The following is an 18,835-nucleotide window of genomic DNA, read 5'->3' on the forward strand; positions in this document are numbered from 1 at the left end:
GTAGACATGACACCAGCTGGTTTGTCAGTCAGCACACAGCACCACAACATCCTTATATATTCACATCAAGCTACGGCAAAATATGTGTTTAATGTGACTAGAAAATGCTAACATGCTTAACTCAATTGTGGGGATGGTAAGAATACCTGATGAACACCTGCATTTGTGCATTGCCATTATAAACATATGTAAGCATATCCTTTAAGTAGATAATAGTAACCCCGAATTACTAATGTGATGTAATTTCTCATCAGAAACATCAGGACGTTACTAAATGGATTTGAACTCCCTGAAGACAGCATCACTGCCAGCAACTACAATGCAGCCCTTCATCATCTGAACAGCTCCAATCCAGATACTGTTTTTGGACTGGACATTAAAACCTGTGACATGCAGAAACTCCTCAGTGAGGTGCCTATTTTAATGAAAATCTATTAAGTTCCCATGATATTATTATTATTATTATTATTATTTTATATTCTAATCTGCATTGTGTTTGTTCAGGGAGTGGAGGGAACAGGTCTGGCCTTTATAGTCTTCACTGAGGCCATTACCAAAATGCCGGGTTCCCCAGTCTGGTCTGTCCTGTTTTTTATCATGCTTCTCTGCCTCGGACTCTCAACACTTTTCGGAAACATTGAAGGAGTCGTAGTCCCTTTGAAAGACTTGAATTTATTTCCCAAAAAATGGCCCCATGAAATATTGACTGGTAACTTAGCTTTATTTTAGTTTATTTTATCTACATTTGATGCATTCCTCAGAATTTTACATTTAAATTGAACATTTTTAGAGTTTCTTGCTGGATTTTTAACATAAGATCCATTGTTCTTATTTTTTAGGAGCAACATGTTTTGTATCCTTCATCATCTGCCTCCTGTTTGCACAACCATCAGGAATTTATTGGTTAACTCTCTTTGATAACTTTGCTGGATCTGTTCCACTGCTGACCATTGGATTGTTCGAGATGATAGCTGTTGTTTACATCTATGGCATTGACAGGTTAGTAGTGCTTCCATTAATTTCAGCTGCATATTTGGAAACTCAAGTAAAGTGTCAGGAAGAGTAGCTTTACATTTCACTACTATTAAGCTGCATAAGGTAGCTCAGCTTTCTGCAAAGCACAAAGAACAACGGGGTTAGCTTGGTGCAGGCATTTCAGCACATATCAAGCTAAAACAAACAGTTCAGGTATTAAGGGAAATACCTGAACTTAGACATTAAGATTCTTTGTCCGTTTGGAAAAGCAGCATCAAAAAGTGGTAATTTTTTGTATAACATGATGTGAACCTAACTGAAATTTTCTTGTTTGGCAGGTTCAACGAGGACATAAAGTTCATGGTTGGGCGAAAGCCTTCTATTTTCTGGCAGATTACGTGGCGATTTATCAGTCCTCTGATTGTCCTGGTTATTTTGGTTTTCTACCTGGTGACTCAAGCCCAAAAGCAGCTCAACTATCTAGTCTGGGACATAAATTCTGTAAGTTTGCAACCACCATCCTAGTTACTGAATCAACTTAAGCACCTCCTCTTTGTTTTGCTTTGTATCTTAATGTTCACTGATGCAATTATATGGCGTCCCAAATGTTTATATTTATCATCATAAGTAAAGTCAAAAGACAATAAGCAAATTGGCAGCAGTCACATAGCTTACCAGTTTGAAAAGTTATTGCATAAACTCATAATAGGTTGTTGGATTTTTTTCATTGTTCTTTTACAGGAGACATTTCCAGCTTTGACATCAATACCCTACCCCTCATGGATCTATGCTGTTATCTTCCTCTTAGCAGGAGTCCCCAGCCTGGTAGTGCCTATGTACGCATTATGTCGGCTGATCTTTGTTTGCTACAAGAAAAAAATGTCATCCAGACTATAAATGAATACATCAGAGAACAAAGAAGAATTCAGGATTATTTAACAGCGCGTCCTGCATCCAGCATCACGCCAAAACATGTAATAGGCATGTTGGTCCACGGTGTCACGCTGTGCAAGAGTGAAATGGACACACGTGCAGTAATGGCAGAGGGAGGTATTTTATCTCAAGCCACCATGAAAATAATCATGGGAACGCATTTGAACAGACATTACTAACACATTTAAATGTAAACACACATTAGCCACCTAGCTTAATCTGGCTAATAAAGGACCCTGGTGTACTCCATACTTCACTTCATTGTTCACTAGCGACTTCTTGGCCTTAAATATATTATCTCCCCCTGCTGGTACTGCAACATCTGCACGGTGGACTGGCGTGTCTATTGCATTGCTGCTGTGATACCGGGTTCAGTTAAAACTATTAGGCTACTTCAGAATATATTGCATTGAATTATTCTGAATATGTTACTTTCCAGACCTTTTGTTGAGGATATTCTCGAGCTACACCCTCGTAACTTCTTATTACATATCCATGTTATAGAAGAATAGTTTTTAATCTTGTTGTAGATTTGAGGAAACCTATAAAATTGATGTCTGCATGCACTTAAGCTGTTATGAAGGCCCAACACTAAGAAGCTTTTTTAAGCTGACCCATCTGTATACGTGTTTACACTGTCATGTGAATAAGAAACAAGCATCGCACAGGTCAGAGAAAAACTAGATAGACTTCAAGGAATTAAAAGGGTATGTAGTAGCCAGGTGCTGCTGATCAAATGCACTTGATTATCTGATCATCAGCAGCCTTGATGCATGCTCAATTGTCAAGACTGCTAATTAAACCCCAAAAGGTTGATTCTGTTCATCTGGCTGTAGTGTTTTCAGTGGGAGAAACATTTCGTCACTCATCCAAGTGACTTCTTCAGTCTCAGCTGACTGCAGGTTTCCCCAACATAATAAACAGTACATTTGCATAATGACTGAAACTACCTCACTGAATGAACAATGAATCAGTTCCTTAATCATTAATATGTAAATTGTCATGACCACTGATCAACAACCACTGTCCAGGAGTCAAGGAGGTCTTTGCTATGAGTTTAATTTCCAAGATCTACATTTGATGCTTTGACATGCCTTTCTTTGCTTTGTACTATCTCTCCTTTCTTTTATGGAACCCTGTCTTTACTTTTAATGAAGTCATCCAACAGTCTGGATGCAGTGGTACCGCTCCCCACCAAACCATTCCTTGAAATAAAGATATGAGATACCGCTTTTTAAAACTAATGCTAAGACATAAATATGTTTATAAGTGCTTTGTGAAGCAAATATTCTTTTATGGTGATAGGCTAATAATTTTCATTTAAAAAGTGACTAATTGACAGATTCATTTCCTAAAGCACCCAGAAAATAGTAGAACAGACAACAGTTGTTAAGCAAATTCATCCTGAGGTTTGACTGCGTCGTGCACAGAGAAACTGCAACAAACCCAAGACTCTACAGGCCTCAGTTAGCATACATTTGACGTATTAAGGAGAGCTATTGCTGTATATAATTGTGCAAGTTTTAATATTTGATCTGTTTATATGTCTTCTATACTATGTTGCTATATTAATCTTCAAATGTGTCCTATTAAATCAACGGTGTTGTTTTTGCTTTTATTCCTGTGGCTTTGTCTCTTCTGTTTAAAACATTTTTGTAAGCTTTGAATGAAATTTGTGTGAAATTATCACATTGAAAAACTGAATGGTTATAGACAAAAGTCAAAGGTACAAACTGTGTCCCAGTTAAAATGTATAGCAATATTCAGTATTACCATGTTCTCCTATTTGTACTCACTAATGTCCCAGTTTCACTAGTAGATGTGACTTCTGTGCTTCCGTACACTCGTGGACACCGTGAGATGGGTACTTTCTAACCCAGGTTTGGATGTCTGGATCTCCACTCATGAACATTTGGAGAGGATGTTGTACACAGAAGTTATCTTGAACGTCACAGATTTCACAGCAATGTTAATGTTTTTTCACCAACATGAGAATGACGAACATCCTTATCATTATTCTTTCCAAAAATAATTCCTGGTCTTTGCAACAGCAGCTAAAAGAAGAGATTAATGTGTCATCTATTATTGGGTTCAAGTGAATCTGCTAGCATGTCATATTAATAATTCTCAAGAATGACCTCATAGGTTTTTCTAAAGTCCACAAGCTTTTGGTTTGTTCAGATGAACTCGGCAAACCTAAGAGCAATGCTGCCGTGTACTTTGTAGAGAGAAGACGCTCTCTCCTGGTAACGTCTCCACACAAGTCATGCTCATTTGCTCTTTTTCTAATTATACTGTCAGGATTTACTCAAAGGAATTTCATCTGCTTTTCAAGCATGCTGCTGATTCAACATTTTCATTTAGTGGATTTAATTTAATTGTTTAATTTGCACACTATACATTATATAATATTTTGCATAGAAAGGTTAATACTGTATTTCAAAGGTGCAACGTCAGCTTTCTTACAAGTTTATTATTCATAGAAATGAAATGGAGATAAGGAAAACACATTGTTATTTTATTGCTGTGTAAAGCTAATTGGTTAGTTTTATAGTATGAAGAAGGCCGATTTGACCATAAAGGTTACTGAGCTTTCATTTTTACATTTATTTTTAACTTTCTTCCTCACATATGTAAACAAGTTGTCATCATATGGCATTATAAAAAAAACGGATTACACGATTTTAATACTTCCACTAACACTACCCTCACCAGTTATTCCACTAGCATTTATTTGCTTGCTTGTCATAACCTCGGGTAGTCTACATCACATTTAGTGATGTAGCGCTGTCGAAGAACACGACTGTCGACCTGTACAGGGCTATGAGACCATCAGCAAGAAGCTGATGAGGAGAGAAGGTGACATCTTTCGGTGCATTCATTCAAAAATGGAAGAAATATAAAATGATTAAAAGTAAAGTGTGCGTGTTAGTCCCCATAGGGAAATAGTTCCTCTGCATTTAACCCATTCACCCAGTGAAGCAGTGGGCAGCCACCAGTGCAGCGCCCGGGGAGCAGTGTGTAGGGACGGTACCTAGTGGAGTCGAACCCCCGACCTTCCGATCATGGGGCCACCACTCTACCTACTGAGCTATCCCTGAGGGCAAATTAATCATTTGCCCTCATTCTGGATCTCCATGCAAGACTTGGTCTGATGGGGTTAGTGTTTTCATGAAGCGTAAGAGCCTGTTATGGGTCAATGGAGTTATCTATCTTTTAACAGGAATTCTCAATCCTACGGAAAACAAAGTTATAGAGAGAAAAAGCTAAAACAGGTCTTTTTTAATGTTGTAGCTTAATGGCAGATTATTAACAGACGGTGTATTGTTCCATGCTTTAATCCCATTAAAGTTCATACATTTAGTTGAACCTGGACAGAGTATCATCCTGTACAGTACAACAGTACATTATCTCCATCATATTTGACAGACAATATGGTATTCCTCAAATCTCTTTCTCCATGCTTTTCCTTTCTCATCATTCTAATAGAAGTTAATCTGGGTATTTTCTGTTCAAAGACCTTTTCCTTTTCTTTTTTTTCAGAACTGTTTAAGGTCACATGAATGTTTTTTGAGTGCTTTGCATCTTTTTGTAAACTCGCTGTATTTCCATTCATGAAATTGGTGTCTCTTCATTGTAGACTTTGATAGTGGTACACCTTCCTCCTCAAGAGTGCTCTCGACATAGTTATATTTTGTGAAGTCTTTTTTCTTAACCATGAAAATAATTCTGTCAACATGCTGAGCAAACCGGTGCTTTCTTTCTTTTTGTACCAGATTGTTAGTTTGGTATTCTCTAATAGAGATGTTAAGGAAACTGCTTCCAGTGTGTTTCCCAGCTTAAGAAATTAGGAAAAAATTCAGCAAACACACAACACAGAGTCTGAGAAATGCGTCTGGCTTTTCTATTGATCCACCTACTGAAGCCTCATCAGATAATGGCCTCAGTGGGGGGCTGTGGCACAATACTAAATGTCTGCAAGTGTCTGTGAAACACAGTGAAAACTCTGTCATGCATTTGCCTCAACAGAGCCCGGACCTCGTGTGGGATCATGTTGACAGAGAACAAAATAAAATGCTGCCAACATCCAAAAAGGAGCTTTGAGTGTTCTTCAAGAAGCCTTTCTGAAGACTGTTTCTGAAGGACAAAAAAGTTTGCCTAAGAGAGTTCAGGCTGTGTCGAATAAACATAGTCATACCAATACTGACTTGTGTATATTGAGCTGTATTAAATCACTGCACCTATTTCCTATTTTATGGGAAACATGCTAACAGTTATAGCAAAATATAACTTTGTAGAGCTCTATCCATAGTTAAGTGTTAAAGGTGTTTTGTGAATAATTCACCTTCCTTAGACTCATAAAGTGTAATCCAGCTGTAGTTATTTCTTTAGAAGTAATGATTAAGAAATGTTTTTAATCTGTCCACTAGGGGGCAGTGTTTTATTAGTAAGTTTTAGTGATGTTGTTGTTTACTCCCCCATGTAGTAAGAAATTAGTATATTAGAGGGGCAGCTCAAGTTAAGCAGTTTGGATACAAAGTTAGAGAGGCAATGCTGAGATGGTTTGGACACGTGCACAGGAGGGTTAGTAGAACACCTGCAGCAACAGATCTACAACTTCATATATAGCAGCTTCTCACTAGTTCATTATTGCTTCAGGATTACTTTAGTATTGCCGACTGTATCCATGTGCCATAAAAGTGATGCATCAGTGCATCAGTGCAATAGTTATTCAGTAGGTCTTTAGTATCTTTACAGTTATTTCCATAATGGTAAATCAGAGACAACAGGAATCTTAGAACATGTTTTCATCGACATATTCAGATCAAACACACTCATAAGTTTCATGTTTTTATTTTTGTTTTTTGTTTTTAGTAGTGTTAGAATTTAGCTTAACTTAAAGATTTGACACAGAACCTGGCAGGAAATGCAAGAAATCCCAAACTCAAGCTACATTTATACAGGATATTAAGTGTTTATGTATGTTTTATTTATCTGATAGCTGAAACAGAAACAAAGAGAAATTCCTTTAAAAAAAAATTAAAAATGAACCAATAAGAAAAAGTGGTATAATGTGACATATGTTGCAGGTGAACTTTGTCTCTTGTTCTTTAGGTTCTTTAGGCACTTGGATAACTGACAAACTTTTCCTTTAATGAGTCACAAAAATAATAATTAAAGCAAGATACATTTCCTCAGGATTTACTTGCCTATAGACTAATGACCTATATAATCACTGTACCCAAAACAGCATGGTTCAGCTTTGAAGCTTTAAATGGTGCTTAGTGAGTATGGGTTTGCACTCCAGGTGACATATTTCAAAAGAATTGTGTGCTATATAAAGTGCTAATCAATTTTTAGTACATTGTTATGACTTTAAAATGTACAGGACATTTTTACATACATACAAGGACTTTGATATAAATGAACAATTACGCCTTTAGGAAAGTCATCTAAGTATGTCAATTGAACTAATTATTATTTTCATAGAAAAAAAAATCAGCAATCTTTTTTTTATAAACTAAGAAATTGTTGTTATCTTTTTTGGGGAAACATTATACTTTCTCCAGTTTTGAACAAAGATATATGCATAAAATAAGACAGATTAATTTTCCACTTATCATCAGTTTCTTTTGATGTTTTACATTAAAATTGTGATCATCATTCCAATAGAAATTTGTGCAAGTGAACTTGATATTATCATATCAAGGACAATAAAAGATCAACTGCAGACAGTATAATTAACATTTATGAACTGAACTTTTGCAGATGAGAAAGCAAATTCCACCATAATGTGTTTGAACATTACCCTAAACATAATTTAACTTACAACACTGGTTGTTTCACATCTCTTTCAAATGAAATGCAGACTTGGTGAAAACTGATGCCTCAACAATAACAGTAGAATAACACTGGAGGGTAAAGTTTTGTGAACGTGTCTCATGAAGGCATGCAAATTAGAGATCAGCTGATAGTTAGATCGGTTTTGCCTGAGTGCTGAACGTCAAAACAGCCAACCTTCTGCATTTTCAAGTACTTTTTAAATGGGGACACTGCACGATGTGTCAATGTGATGCTGAAAAATGAAGCCGTGGCCAATCGCACTTTTTCCAGATGCTATTGCACTGTGTTTCATAATCTGATGGTACTTTCTGTGTTCATACTACAGTTCCAGTAATTGTGACAAGATCCCAACAACACTGGTTAAAATGAAGCTCCAAACTATGACAGTCTCCACTGTGTTTTATGGTTGTCAACACTCACTGTTGTACCTGTCAATGACCTTCTCCATAAATAATGAAAATTATATGACGTGAAAATTTGATTCATTTCAGTTCTTGTATAATTTGGCATACCTCAGACTTTTCTTCCTGTTTTGCTTCTGCTCAAAAGTCCTGAGTAATCTGTTTTGTTTTACTTCCTTAAGAACGGTTTCTTGACAGTCACGCTTCCAGTGATTAGGTCTTCATGTTGCCATTTCCATACTGTCGTCTTACCATTTTGTATCGAAGAGGCATAGGTTTTAGTTGTTTGTTTATTTTGTAAGAACAAGAAAACATCATTATTATCATCATTTATTTATATAGCATTTTAAAAACACACCTGGTAGACCAAAGTGCTGTACAGTACAAATATAAATATAGTAATACAACAGGAAAAACCAAACATAGCAATAAAATTAATAAAAATGTCAGTTGCCCCCAGAGTTAAAAGCCAGGGAATAAAAAAAAATAAAAAACTGGCACTGATGTAACTTGTCTAATATGGAGAGGAAGATTATTCCAAAGCATCGGAGCCTCAATAGAGAACGCTCGGTCTCTATGCCGTGCACAATCTCAAGAAACTGCTTTTGGGAAGCCCTGGAATAATTACGGGGTACAATAAGTCCAGTGTTTACATTGTAAAAACAGCTGGCTGCTTTATTAGGGGGTCAGAACTGAGTGTGAGCTGAACTTCACAGGGTCCTTCTTTTAGAGGTTTCTCAGGTTAAAAATATGTTGGAATGATTATGCCTCTTCTTTCTGAAAATTACTCAGGACTCTTGGGTAGAAGCCCCTGGTACTTCTATGTTCTTGTGCTATTTCTTCCTGACGTTGCCATATGCCAGGATTGCCTCATTTATCACATCTAAGGTCTCCTGCTTCTTGTCAGCCACTACTATGTGTGGTTGGTCAGCCAGCAGCTGCTTCTCTGGCTAAAACTCAAGTTCCTGTTGCTTTGAAATACTTCTCATTGACTCTCCTATCAGGACTGGGGAATTTCTTGTCCACATGCAGCACAGACATTCATGTACACTATCCTAGCCACTTGGTTGTGCTTCTCATCTACTCAGTCGAACTTTCTCTTACATCCTGCCGCTATATGTTGGACTATCTCAGGGACACCTTTGCACAGCCTGCAGCTTGGGTCCTGCTGGCTGCTCTTTGGTTTCGAGATATCTGCTACTTCCTCTATCTGTTGATGGTATGTCTCAAGGAAGGACTTGGTCTTCCATGATGCTTCCTCATCACCATCTGTCTCCAGTTGATTTCTGGGGTCATCTTCCCGATGTATTTGCAGATGCTCTGTGTTTCATTCTGGATTGTGTCTCTAACTCTCACTAATCCTCACCCACACTCTTCCTATCATTGAGCTGGCGTCTCAGCACATTACCTTCTACAGCTGTTTGGCTGTGGCTGACCTTCATGGGTCTTTATCTTGGCTCACATCAGCCAGAGGGATACGCAGGTACTTGTAGCTGTTCCTTATGTCCACTATCTCCTGCTTTTGAAAACATTCAGCCACATTATCCAGCCCAAATGGCATCCATATGTCCTCGCTCTAGAGCCTTTTGCGTTGGAGCAGTAAATTGATGTCTTGCTTGTTCCTGGCATACATCTTAACGTCAGCATTGTACAGGAGGCGGCTGATGGTCGCTCCACTCCTGAATCAGTACACTCTTAGTGGCAGGCTGGCTTAGGGGGTTTAGGCCTATGCAAAACAGCAATGGGGACACTGCATCACCTTGTTATCTTCTGCATTTAATGGTGATTTGTATGATTGCTTTGGAGATGGCCATGGAATATCCAAAGATGATGCACTTTTTACTTTTTGTTTGTTTGTTGTTGTTGTTTTACTTTTAATGTGTTTGAACCTGGTGGCATGATTCTAAGCAGGTGGGTTCTAGGAGTTTTCATCTCAGTTTCCACTCTAATTTAAACTCATTGAATAGCTGGCTTGGGTTTAGAGCCTGTTCCTACCACACATGACTCCCTTTGAATTCTTCCACCATTAACTGTGAGCACTCAGTTATCATCGTCGCATAATAGGCTGCATATCAAAGTTCCCTGCAAAGTTCATGTACTCCCTTATCAGCTCCTGGAAACAATATGACTTCTCCTGGGTGACTGAGTTGCAAAATGGGATTACAGGTGATCAGTAGATTCAAGCACTGTGAGGATTATTGAGAGCTACCATGCCATTGTTTATGATTAATGTTTGATTAAAATTTGTGACTTATACAGTACCGACACAGAGTGCACATTTGCTTATCAGTGCAAATGTGCACTCTGTGCACTTACCAGATAAAGCAAAAGATCATAAACTTGTTTCAACCCAGTCTTATGCTTATAATAAGCCCTCACTTTGACTTTCCAGAACCATAGAGTAACATCTCTGTTTTATTGGGCAACCATGAGACTGGTTCTTCCCAACCCAGGACTGGATCTCAGGATCCCAAACTATGAGGACCTGGAAAAGATGGAAAAGGAAGATGGTGACAGACCCAAATGGGATAACAAAGCTCAGTACATTTTAACATGTGTGGGCTTCTGTGTAGGGATTGGGAATGTGTGGAGATTCCCTTACTTGTGTCAAACCCACGGAGGAGGTAAGGCCAGAAGAAAACAGTAAAGCATTGCATTATTTCTGTCTCCAATTACAGTATTGTCATTTTTTATTGCAGTGTTATAGAGGTTTGTGGGTATGTTGCTTTTTTTTAGTCTTTTAAACATTTTCCTGAATTAGAAAGAATTAGAAAATAGTTTTAAAAGTTACAAAATCTGTGTGTCAAGGAAACTTAGTGGAAGCTTTGGAAATTAATACTTGACATTTGTAAGTGTCTGAATCCCAACAAAGCTACATTATGATATTTATTTTAAACATTGCCAATAGAAATAAGCCACAAACAATTTAATGAATGGGACAAATTGTTGTCAAGATAAACTTGGGAAGGTAAAAGGCCCTGAATTAGATTTAAAACCATACAATTGGCTAAAGGAAAAGGGGGGTGGGCCCTTACTTCTCTCAAGGATCGTTATTGGGCAGCAAACATAATGTTTGATAAATTAAAGCTACGTTTTAATTGAAGCAGAAATTATACAGTGTATTAAAGATTTTTTATTAGAGCTTTATTTTAAGCTGTGACCTTTTCCTTCAAATAAACAATATTAATAATAATTTTTTTAATTCATGGAAAACAGAAAAAAATATTAGCTTTGACTCCACCACTGATCTCCACCAGTCTTAGCTTGATAGCCCACAAAAGCTGTCAGTGTCATGTACTTGCTATGGCAATGCCATCTCAGAAATCAAGAGTTTAATCTATGATAACAGTGTTGTTGCTTAAACAACAATTGCCCTTCTGCACATGTACAAAAGTCATGTGTGTCGGTGGCTGTCTAGTTCATGCACACTCTAGCATTGTTCAGTAACGAAGAAACACATTCACTTCCAAAAAAAAAAAAACCTGCAAAAGAAAGAGAAAAAAAAAAAGGGGGGGGGGGCATTTTTAAAAGCCATTTTTTAAAATTCAAGTATTAATGTCACTGATCTCCCAGCAAGCCCCTGACAGTTTTTGTTAAACTGCTGGTTGCAGCTCACCAATCTACACCACTGCTGAGAATATGAACCGTGCTCCCACTCTCTTTGAGATCTCTATCTTTGTGTATATATTTTTCATAGGTGACTATGGGATCTCATAATTATCTGGAATTTTCTGAATGGGCGTTTAGAGCCGTTACATGTATATCACATGTATAACATATCAATGTTCACACATGGAACAGCTGATAAATGGTAAATGGCCTGTATTTGTATAGTGCTTTACTAGTCCCTAAGGACCCCAAAGCACTTTACACTACATTCAGTCATACACACATTCACACACTGGTGATGGCAAGCTACATTGTAGCCACAGCCACCCTGGGGCGCACTGACAGAGGCGAGGCTGCCGGACACTGATGCCACCGGGCCCTCTGACCACCACCAGTAGGCAACGGGTGAAGTGTCTTGCCCAAGGACACAACGACCAAGACTGTCAGGGTCGGGGCTCGAACCGGCAACCTTCCGATTACAAGACGAACTGCAACTCTTGAACCACAATCGCCTGCATAAACCAGCTCAGCTCAGATTTAATAGCATCTGACTTCCAAACCTTATTCCACTACTAAGTATCTAAGTATGTGAGGTATTGCAAACACCTCTGACTGTCTAATTGTGCTGCCGATCAACATGTTCCAGGTGCCTTTTTGATTCCTTACATCATCCTGCTGGTGCTAGAAGGATTGCCCCTTCTGCTGTTGGAGTTTGGCATTGGCCAGCGACTCAGGAAAGGCAGTGTGGGCGTGTGGAGGGCCATCAACCCCTATCTGACTGGTGTTGGTAAGTAACGGCCTCTACAACCACATACCCAAGCAACAAATGGGAGAATTATCGGTACTACAGGAACACAAAGTTGTTAATGAAAGCTTGGTCCTGTGTAAATGTGATGTTTGTTAATGATCCTTTCCTACAGGTATTGCTTCCATGCTGGTCTCTCTATTGATTGGCCTGTACTACAACACCTTAATAGCCTGGATCATGTGGTATCTCTTTAATTCCTTTCAAGGCCCGCTGCCTTGGACCCAGTGTCCTCTCAATGACAACCGAACAGGTAGCTGAAAAGACACAAGCACATACTTCGAATCTGTTAGTCTCCAATATCTAATCACAAGTGTGGACTTTTATGCATTTTCAGGCTTTATATCCGAGTGTCAGCAGAGCTCCACAGTGGATTACTACTTTTACAGAGTCACTCTGAATGCCTCTGCCTCAATAACAGACTCTGGAGGACTCCAGTGGCCCATAGTGATCTGTCTGTTAGCTGCCTGGACAGTCATCTGTATCTGCTACATACGGGGGATCAGTACTTCAGGAAAGGTTTACTGAACTTTTTTTCAAAAACAAGCATTGCTTAATCAGTCTTATTGCTGTTATTTGACAATTTTTCATATCTTTTCATGACCTCAGGCAGTGTACGTTACAGCCCTCCTGCCTTATGTAGTGTTGGCCATCTTCCTGATCAGAGGACTGACTCTTAAAGGAGCCATGAACGGAGTGAAGTACCTGTTCACACCAGATGTGTGTATTTCAAAGTTCTATCATAAATATACATCATGTAACATTGTGTAAATATCTTAATACAAAGCCACATTACACTGTGTATCTCACCCTTGCAGGTGGATGAGCTGATGAACCCAACAACCTGGTTGGATGCAGGTGCCCAGGTCTTTTATGCCTTTAGTTTAGCATGGGGAGGCCTGATCTCCTTCTCAAGCTACAACCCTGTCCAGTAAGACTTATAAAGAAAGGCTTATATTTTCTGATAATCTAGATCAGATCTCTAATCCCCAGTTTCTGGGCTGCCTTTCCTCAGAACAGCCACCCCTCAAGACTCTCACCATTTAAAGCAATGCATTATCAGGGACTGCAACATCTAGTCCTTTTACTGAATGTATCACTACATGACTGTTACAGTAAGATTCGACTCACTTCTATTTTTACTTTCTTTCGCCAAGCAACAACTGCATGCAAGATGCGGTGATCCTGACTATTATAACTGGCCTCACCTCAATCTATGCTGCCACAGTCACCTACACCGTCATTGGCTTCAGGGCCACTGACAAATATGACACCTGTATCAGTGAGTGAGTAAAGCTTATTTTAAGGCTTTGAGAAAGTTTGCTACATCATTTTAGTAAATGTCACTAAACTTGCTGACTAGGACTTTAAAAACCTTTTGAAAAATTTGGAACTTTTGAAAAATTATTCTCATTTTTCTTGCAAAAAACAATCATTTGAGCTTTAGCACAACAAAAATGATTAACTGGTATATATGTATATGTATGAAAAATGGACAGCTTGTTTATGAAGAGTTGAGCATTTTCATCATTGACATCTTGATTGGAAAAAAAAGATTTAAAAAAGTGCCACAGCTATCGCCACCTGGTGGCTTTTTTTTATAGAATGCAGCTTTAAGGCGCTTCCATATTTGCTTAATTTTTCTAACCTAGATTTGTCAGTGTTTGTAATATTTAAGATTCCTAAATTAACTTTCTTGTGTTTTTCTTTTTCATCTTTAATTAAAAATCTAAAAAAGGTTATTTGCATAACTAATGTATACTCCTGTAATTACTATTCTCAACTGTAATGTCTTCTTAGAAACATCAGGATGTTACTAAATGGATTTGAACTCCCTGAAGACAGCATCACTGCCAGCAACTACAATGCAGCCCTTCATCATCTGAACAGCTCCAATCCAGATACTGTTTTTGGACTGGACATTAAAACCTGTGACATGCAGAAACTCCTCAGTGAGGTGCCTATTTTAATGAAAATCTATCAAACTCCCATTTCCCATTTTTATTCTAATCTGCATTGTGTTTGTTCAGGGAGTGGAGGGAACAGGTCTGGCCTTTATTGTCTTCACAGAGGCCATTACCAAAATGCCGGGTTCCCCAGCCTGGTCTGTCCTGTTTTTTATCATGCTTCTCTGCCTCGGACTCTCAACACTTTTTGGCAACATCGAAGGAGTCGTAGTCCCTTTGAAAGACTTGAATTTATTTCCCAAAAAATGGCCCCAAGAGGCACTGACAGGTATTCTGTTTCAAAGACTAAACAATCAACACGTCGGCCTGCAACCCCAATGTTAACACAAGCGCCCTTGTTTTCATGTCTTTCAGGAGTAACGTGTCTTGTATCCTTCATCATCTGTCTGCTGTTTGCACAGCAGTCAGGCCTTTATTGGGTAACTCTCTTCGATAACTTTGCTGGATCAATCCCACTGCTGACCATTGGCCTGACTGAGATGATAGCTGTTGTTTACATCTATGGCATTGACAGGTTAGTGCACAAAGTTTATGTACTTTTAGATAATATTGTATTATATAAAGCAGCCACACATCTGTAAAATCAGGAACATGATGTCCTGTAACCTTGTACAATCAGGCTGTCATCAATCTTTATTTGGTGCATTTAGCACAGTTGGACAACAATTAAATATTTAAGAGCCTATGTTATGCTCATTTCCAGCTCCAACTTTTATTATTTGTAGCTTTGCACAATCCACTGTTTAAAAGCATTTCTCATTCAGCCAATATTTGTCTTTGGTGCAGCCCCACCCTCTTTTTATGCCCTTTAAAACAACTTCCTTCTGACTGACTGCTCCTCCTAAACATAACATTTGAACAACATGTGTGCAGAGTTTCTTTGCTCACAGCCAGAGCCGTGTGTCTGAGATGATACTTATCCTTTCTCGCTCAACTTTTCATAAAAGCAGAAGTAGGGATCATTTGTACACATGCTGACCTCATCATTTGAAACTTTGTCCATCCACCACTGCAGACTGTAGAGGTCCCTTTAAAGCGATCACCTTGCACATTGCTTCTACAGGTTCTAACTTTACTGTTTACTGATCTTTATATTGGTTCTACTTTAATATGAGTCTATTTACTTTTTGTTCTTTCATTTTTGTTTTTGTTTTATTTAAATAAAGTTATAATTCCATGAATTAAATCAAGTTTAATTTCATTAAAACCCTCTTGTTGAATTTGAATTTGAATTTGTGTGGCAGGTTCAATGAAGACATCAAGTTCATGATTGGAAAGAAGCCTTGCATCTTCTGGCAGATTTCCCTGAGATTCACCAGCCCTCTCATCCTCCTGGTCATTTTAGTTTTCTACCTGGTGACTCAAGCCCAACAAGAACTCACCTATTTAGTCTGGGACCCCGACTACGTGAGTTCACAAAGACCACTTCTTATAAAAATCTGTGAAATCTGAAAAAAAAGGAAAAGAAAAAGAAAAAAATCAACATTATCTCTCAGAATCAGCTGTTTTTGTTTTATGTTATTTTACCACATTTAATGAAGAAATTTCATTTTTACCTGCATAATATAAAAAAAACCCTCCAGATTTTCATTGTCAGACAACAGGACAGGTTTACAGGTTGTTTTCATGGATTGAAGCGGGGAGTTGACAGCTATTGCAAAGCTGCAATAACTCCTTCAACTCTCCTGTTGGGTTCAAAAAGTTCAGGAAGCCTCGCCCTGTTGGTTTCATCAACGGAGCTGCAAGCTGTTTAATTGGCGTGTCGGGTTGGAGGGTTGAGTCAAACAAATTATATTTCCATCCAGCCAAACGTTATGGCACAAACTGAGGTTCACAAGCTCATGATGACCAGTTGGAAGCCCCCTATTTTAATGATATCATGACAACCAAGGTGGCACATGGCTTTTTTAAATGTGCTTTTTATTGTAGTACAAAAAAGTTAGCTGAGGGATTCAGGTGGGGGAGGGGCCCCTCATTTAATTTTTATATATATTTGCAATAGTTGCTTGTGTGAAGTTTAAACAGTAATGAAAACAGGCTTGTTTGCTCATTGTGATGTTTTATGGTTTGCAGGACGAATTTCCAACTCTGGCATCAGTACCTTACCCTTCATGGATCAATGTGGTCATCTTTGTTTTGGCAGGAATTCCCAGTCTGGCGGTGCCTGTCTATGCCTTGTGCAGGCTGGTTTTTGTACGCTGCAAGAAAAAGATGAAGCCAGAGAAAGACATTAATCAGATATAAACAATTGCCTAAACAAGTCAGGCAAAAATATTTTATTTTGTCTAATAAAGGAAAAGTTATTTAAATACTGTGTCAGCATCAGAAGCATCATGTCTCTTTCATCAGTGCACTTTTGTCATGGTGCATATGTAACATATTTTGACATGTGAATACATATTTAAGTAAGCTTTGCCATTAGATTATTGTTGAGTTATTGGAGGATTAGTTCATTTAACTGCTCAGTAGAGGTGTATGGATGGCTGGATGGATGGATGGATGGATGGATGGATGCCGAATGCATTGCAGAAGCATATCCATACCAGCAGGTGGCAGAAACCAGCCGTGTGGAACTGTATCAATTTGAAGACAAGGGAATAAAAGATGGTCACCAAATGTTTGAAAAAGACTTGATCCTTATTTTTAAATACTCAGACATCAAAGAATCCGATGACTGCAAGATTTAATAACTATAACTGAGAATTATTAACTAAATTTACTGACGTTTGAATATGTCTATGCTTGACAGGTGATGATGTCACTTCTCCCGGGAAAAGAGAAGCAGTTTGGATATATCCACTAATTAAACATAACATAAATTAATTAATATATAATAATTAAGGTGTTTCAGGTGCAAACTGCACTTGTTATCAAGCACATTATTATCTTACCGCCACATCATAATTGCACCTCCAGCTCATCCACTAAATGTGCCACTACATGTTATGTATTAGACACTCCCCTTTATGATCCAAAGGACCAGCAAATTATTGTAAGTTCACATAGGCTGTCTTCATGTTTCCACTCTGCGCTTGGCCTATTAAAAATGTCCGGAGAAATCGATTTTTATGATGACCCGTGATGAAGGCGTGATGTCGAAATGCACAGGTCAGGCAGTAAAATAGTTCTAGTGCTTAGTTGCTCCTTCAGACTTTATTCTGTCCTCCTTGCACCCTGGATGTAGGCCAGAAACCTCAATTTGGCTCCTACAATAGGACTGACACATGAATATATATAACACTGATGGGGCAGTTTAGTAACGCCTAACTTGTTTGGCTTTTGACCGGAGCACTTGAATTAAAATCGGCGCAGAGTCAGCCAGTGAAAGAAACACACATAATATCTGAGACACCGTTGGCTGGATTTGTTTTTTGCTTTTTTCAATGCATAAGCGGACATCGCTGCTTAATATGACCATATAGGAAATGGGACAGCTTTGGTGTGCTTGATTAGGAATGAATGTTAGCAATATCAGAGAGAGCTAGAGACAGCAATCAAGCCTGCATCTATAAAAATCTGCAACACAAGGATTCATGAAGTGACGACGGAAATGTCAACTGGCCAGGAGAAAGAAAACACTTCACAAAATCATATTTGAGGAAGGAAGAGTGTGGATTTGCAGTTTAAATCTCAACCTGAGTTCACAGGTACAGGTAAGAAATGTGGACACAAATTATTATTGACTTTTATGTCTGGAAAAAATGCCCTTAATGGTGAAATGTATCAAAAACATCATTTGATTAGATCGACTTTCATCACTTCAGATTTAGGTTTGCGTACATCTATTCTCAAACTAGAGCACAGAAAGACCCGGTAACCTTTTCACTCATTTTGCAAGAAGATTGTATGCGAGAACAATGTTTGATTAGCTGTTCGGCACAACTCTCCTGATGTCTCTTCCACCCTGTATCTGATTGCTCTGATGTAGGTCGGTGTAGCAGAGAAAAGCATCACCAGGTTATCCATTAATTCAAGTTTCAGCACACTCCCATTCTGCGGGAGGGAGGTAAAACCACTAAATCACCCTGGCAAGTGTTTCACCAAACTTCCTGCTGGCTGGATGTCTCAAAAAGAACCGAATCTGCACCTCTGACTCAGAGACGGGAGGGTCGCACAGAGGATGAAAGAGGAGTGCTGAACATCACGAAGACCGAACCAATCAGGAGTGTAATTCATCCAAAGTACGGAGCAGGAGGAGAATTCTGGACTAACCACAAAATATATGCAATTTGATCAGACTGCATGCTACAATTCCATTAGGTGTATTTTTGTAACACAACTGGAATTGCACTGAGTCTTTT

At 38.5% G+C, this 18,835-nt stretch overlaps 2 protein-coding genes across 2 annotated transcripts in view; both read left to right on the forward strand.

Moving 5' to 3' along the window:
* LOC102199532 (sodium-dependent neutral amino acid transporter B(0)AT1-like) overlaps positions 1-1,932 on the forward strand; it is a 6,720-nt gene extending 4,788 nt beyond the window's left edge. Inside the window, exons 5-9 of the mRNA XM_013909730.1 lie at positions 247-411; positions 505-709; positions 840-999; positions 1,314-1,476; positions 1,717-1,932. Coding sequence (XP_013765184.1) covers positions 247-411; positions 505-709; positions 840-999; positions 1,314-1,476; positions 1,717-1,872 — 849 coding nt within the window. The 3' untranslated portion in view covers positions 1,873-1,932. The remainder of the gene's footprint in view (positions 1-246; positions 412-504; positions 710-839; positions 1,000-1,313; positions 1,477-1,716) is intronic.
* An 8,649-nt stretch (positions 1,933-10,581) lies between these two features.
* On the forward strand, positions 10,582-16,778 carry LOC102199811 (sodium-dependent neutral amino acid transporter B(0)AT1-like). The gene is made up of 12 exons (XM_005728921.1): positions 10,582-10,777; positions 12,409-12,549; positions 12,683-12,820; positions 12,905-13,086; positions 13,177-13,287; positions 13,386-13,498; positions 13,725-13,853; positions 14,368-14,524; positions 14,598-14,802; positions 14,889-15,048; positions 15,779-15,941; positions 16,608-16,778. Exons 1-12 carry the CDS (start codon positions 10,582-10,584, stop codon positions 16,776-16,778), a joined length of 1,866 nt encoding a protein of 621 aa, XP_005728978.1.
* Positions 16,779-18,835: the final 2,057 nt, after the last annotated feature.

Source organism: Pundamilia nyererei, unplaced genomic scaffold (assembly GCF_000239375.1).
Source record: "Pundamilia nyererei isolate P.nyererei 1_Seehausen unplaced genomic scaffold, PunNye1.0 scaffold00030, whole genome shotgun sequence".
Taxonomy (NCBI): Eukaryota; Metazoa; Chordata; class Actinopteri; order Cichliformes; family Cichlidae; genus Pundamilia; species Pundamilia nyererei.

Excerpts from the sequence above, each read along its gene's own strand:
- LOC102199811 (XM_005728921.1), top strand. The coding sequence starts at position 10,582 with ATGAGACTGGTTCTTCCCAACCCAGGACTGGATCTCAGGATCCCAAAC. Across the intron at positions 13,087-13,176 it reads GGATCAGTACTTCAGGAAAG|GCAGTGTACGTTACAGCCCT; the intron begins GTTTACTGAACT and ends TCATGACCTCAG. Across the intron at positions 14,525-14,597 it reads TGCAGAAACTCCTCAGTGAG|GGAGTGGAGGGAACAGGTCT; the intron begins GTGCCTATTTTA and ends GTGTTTGTTCAG.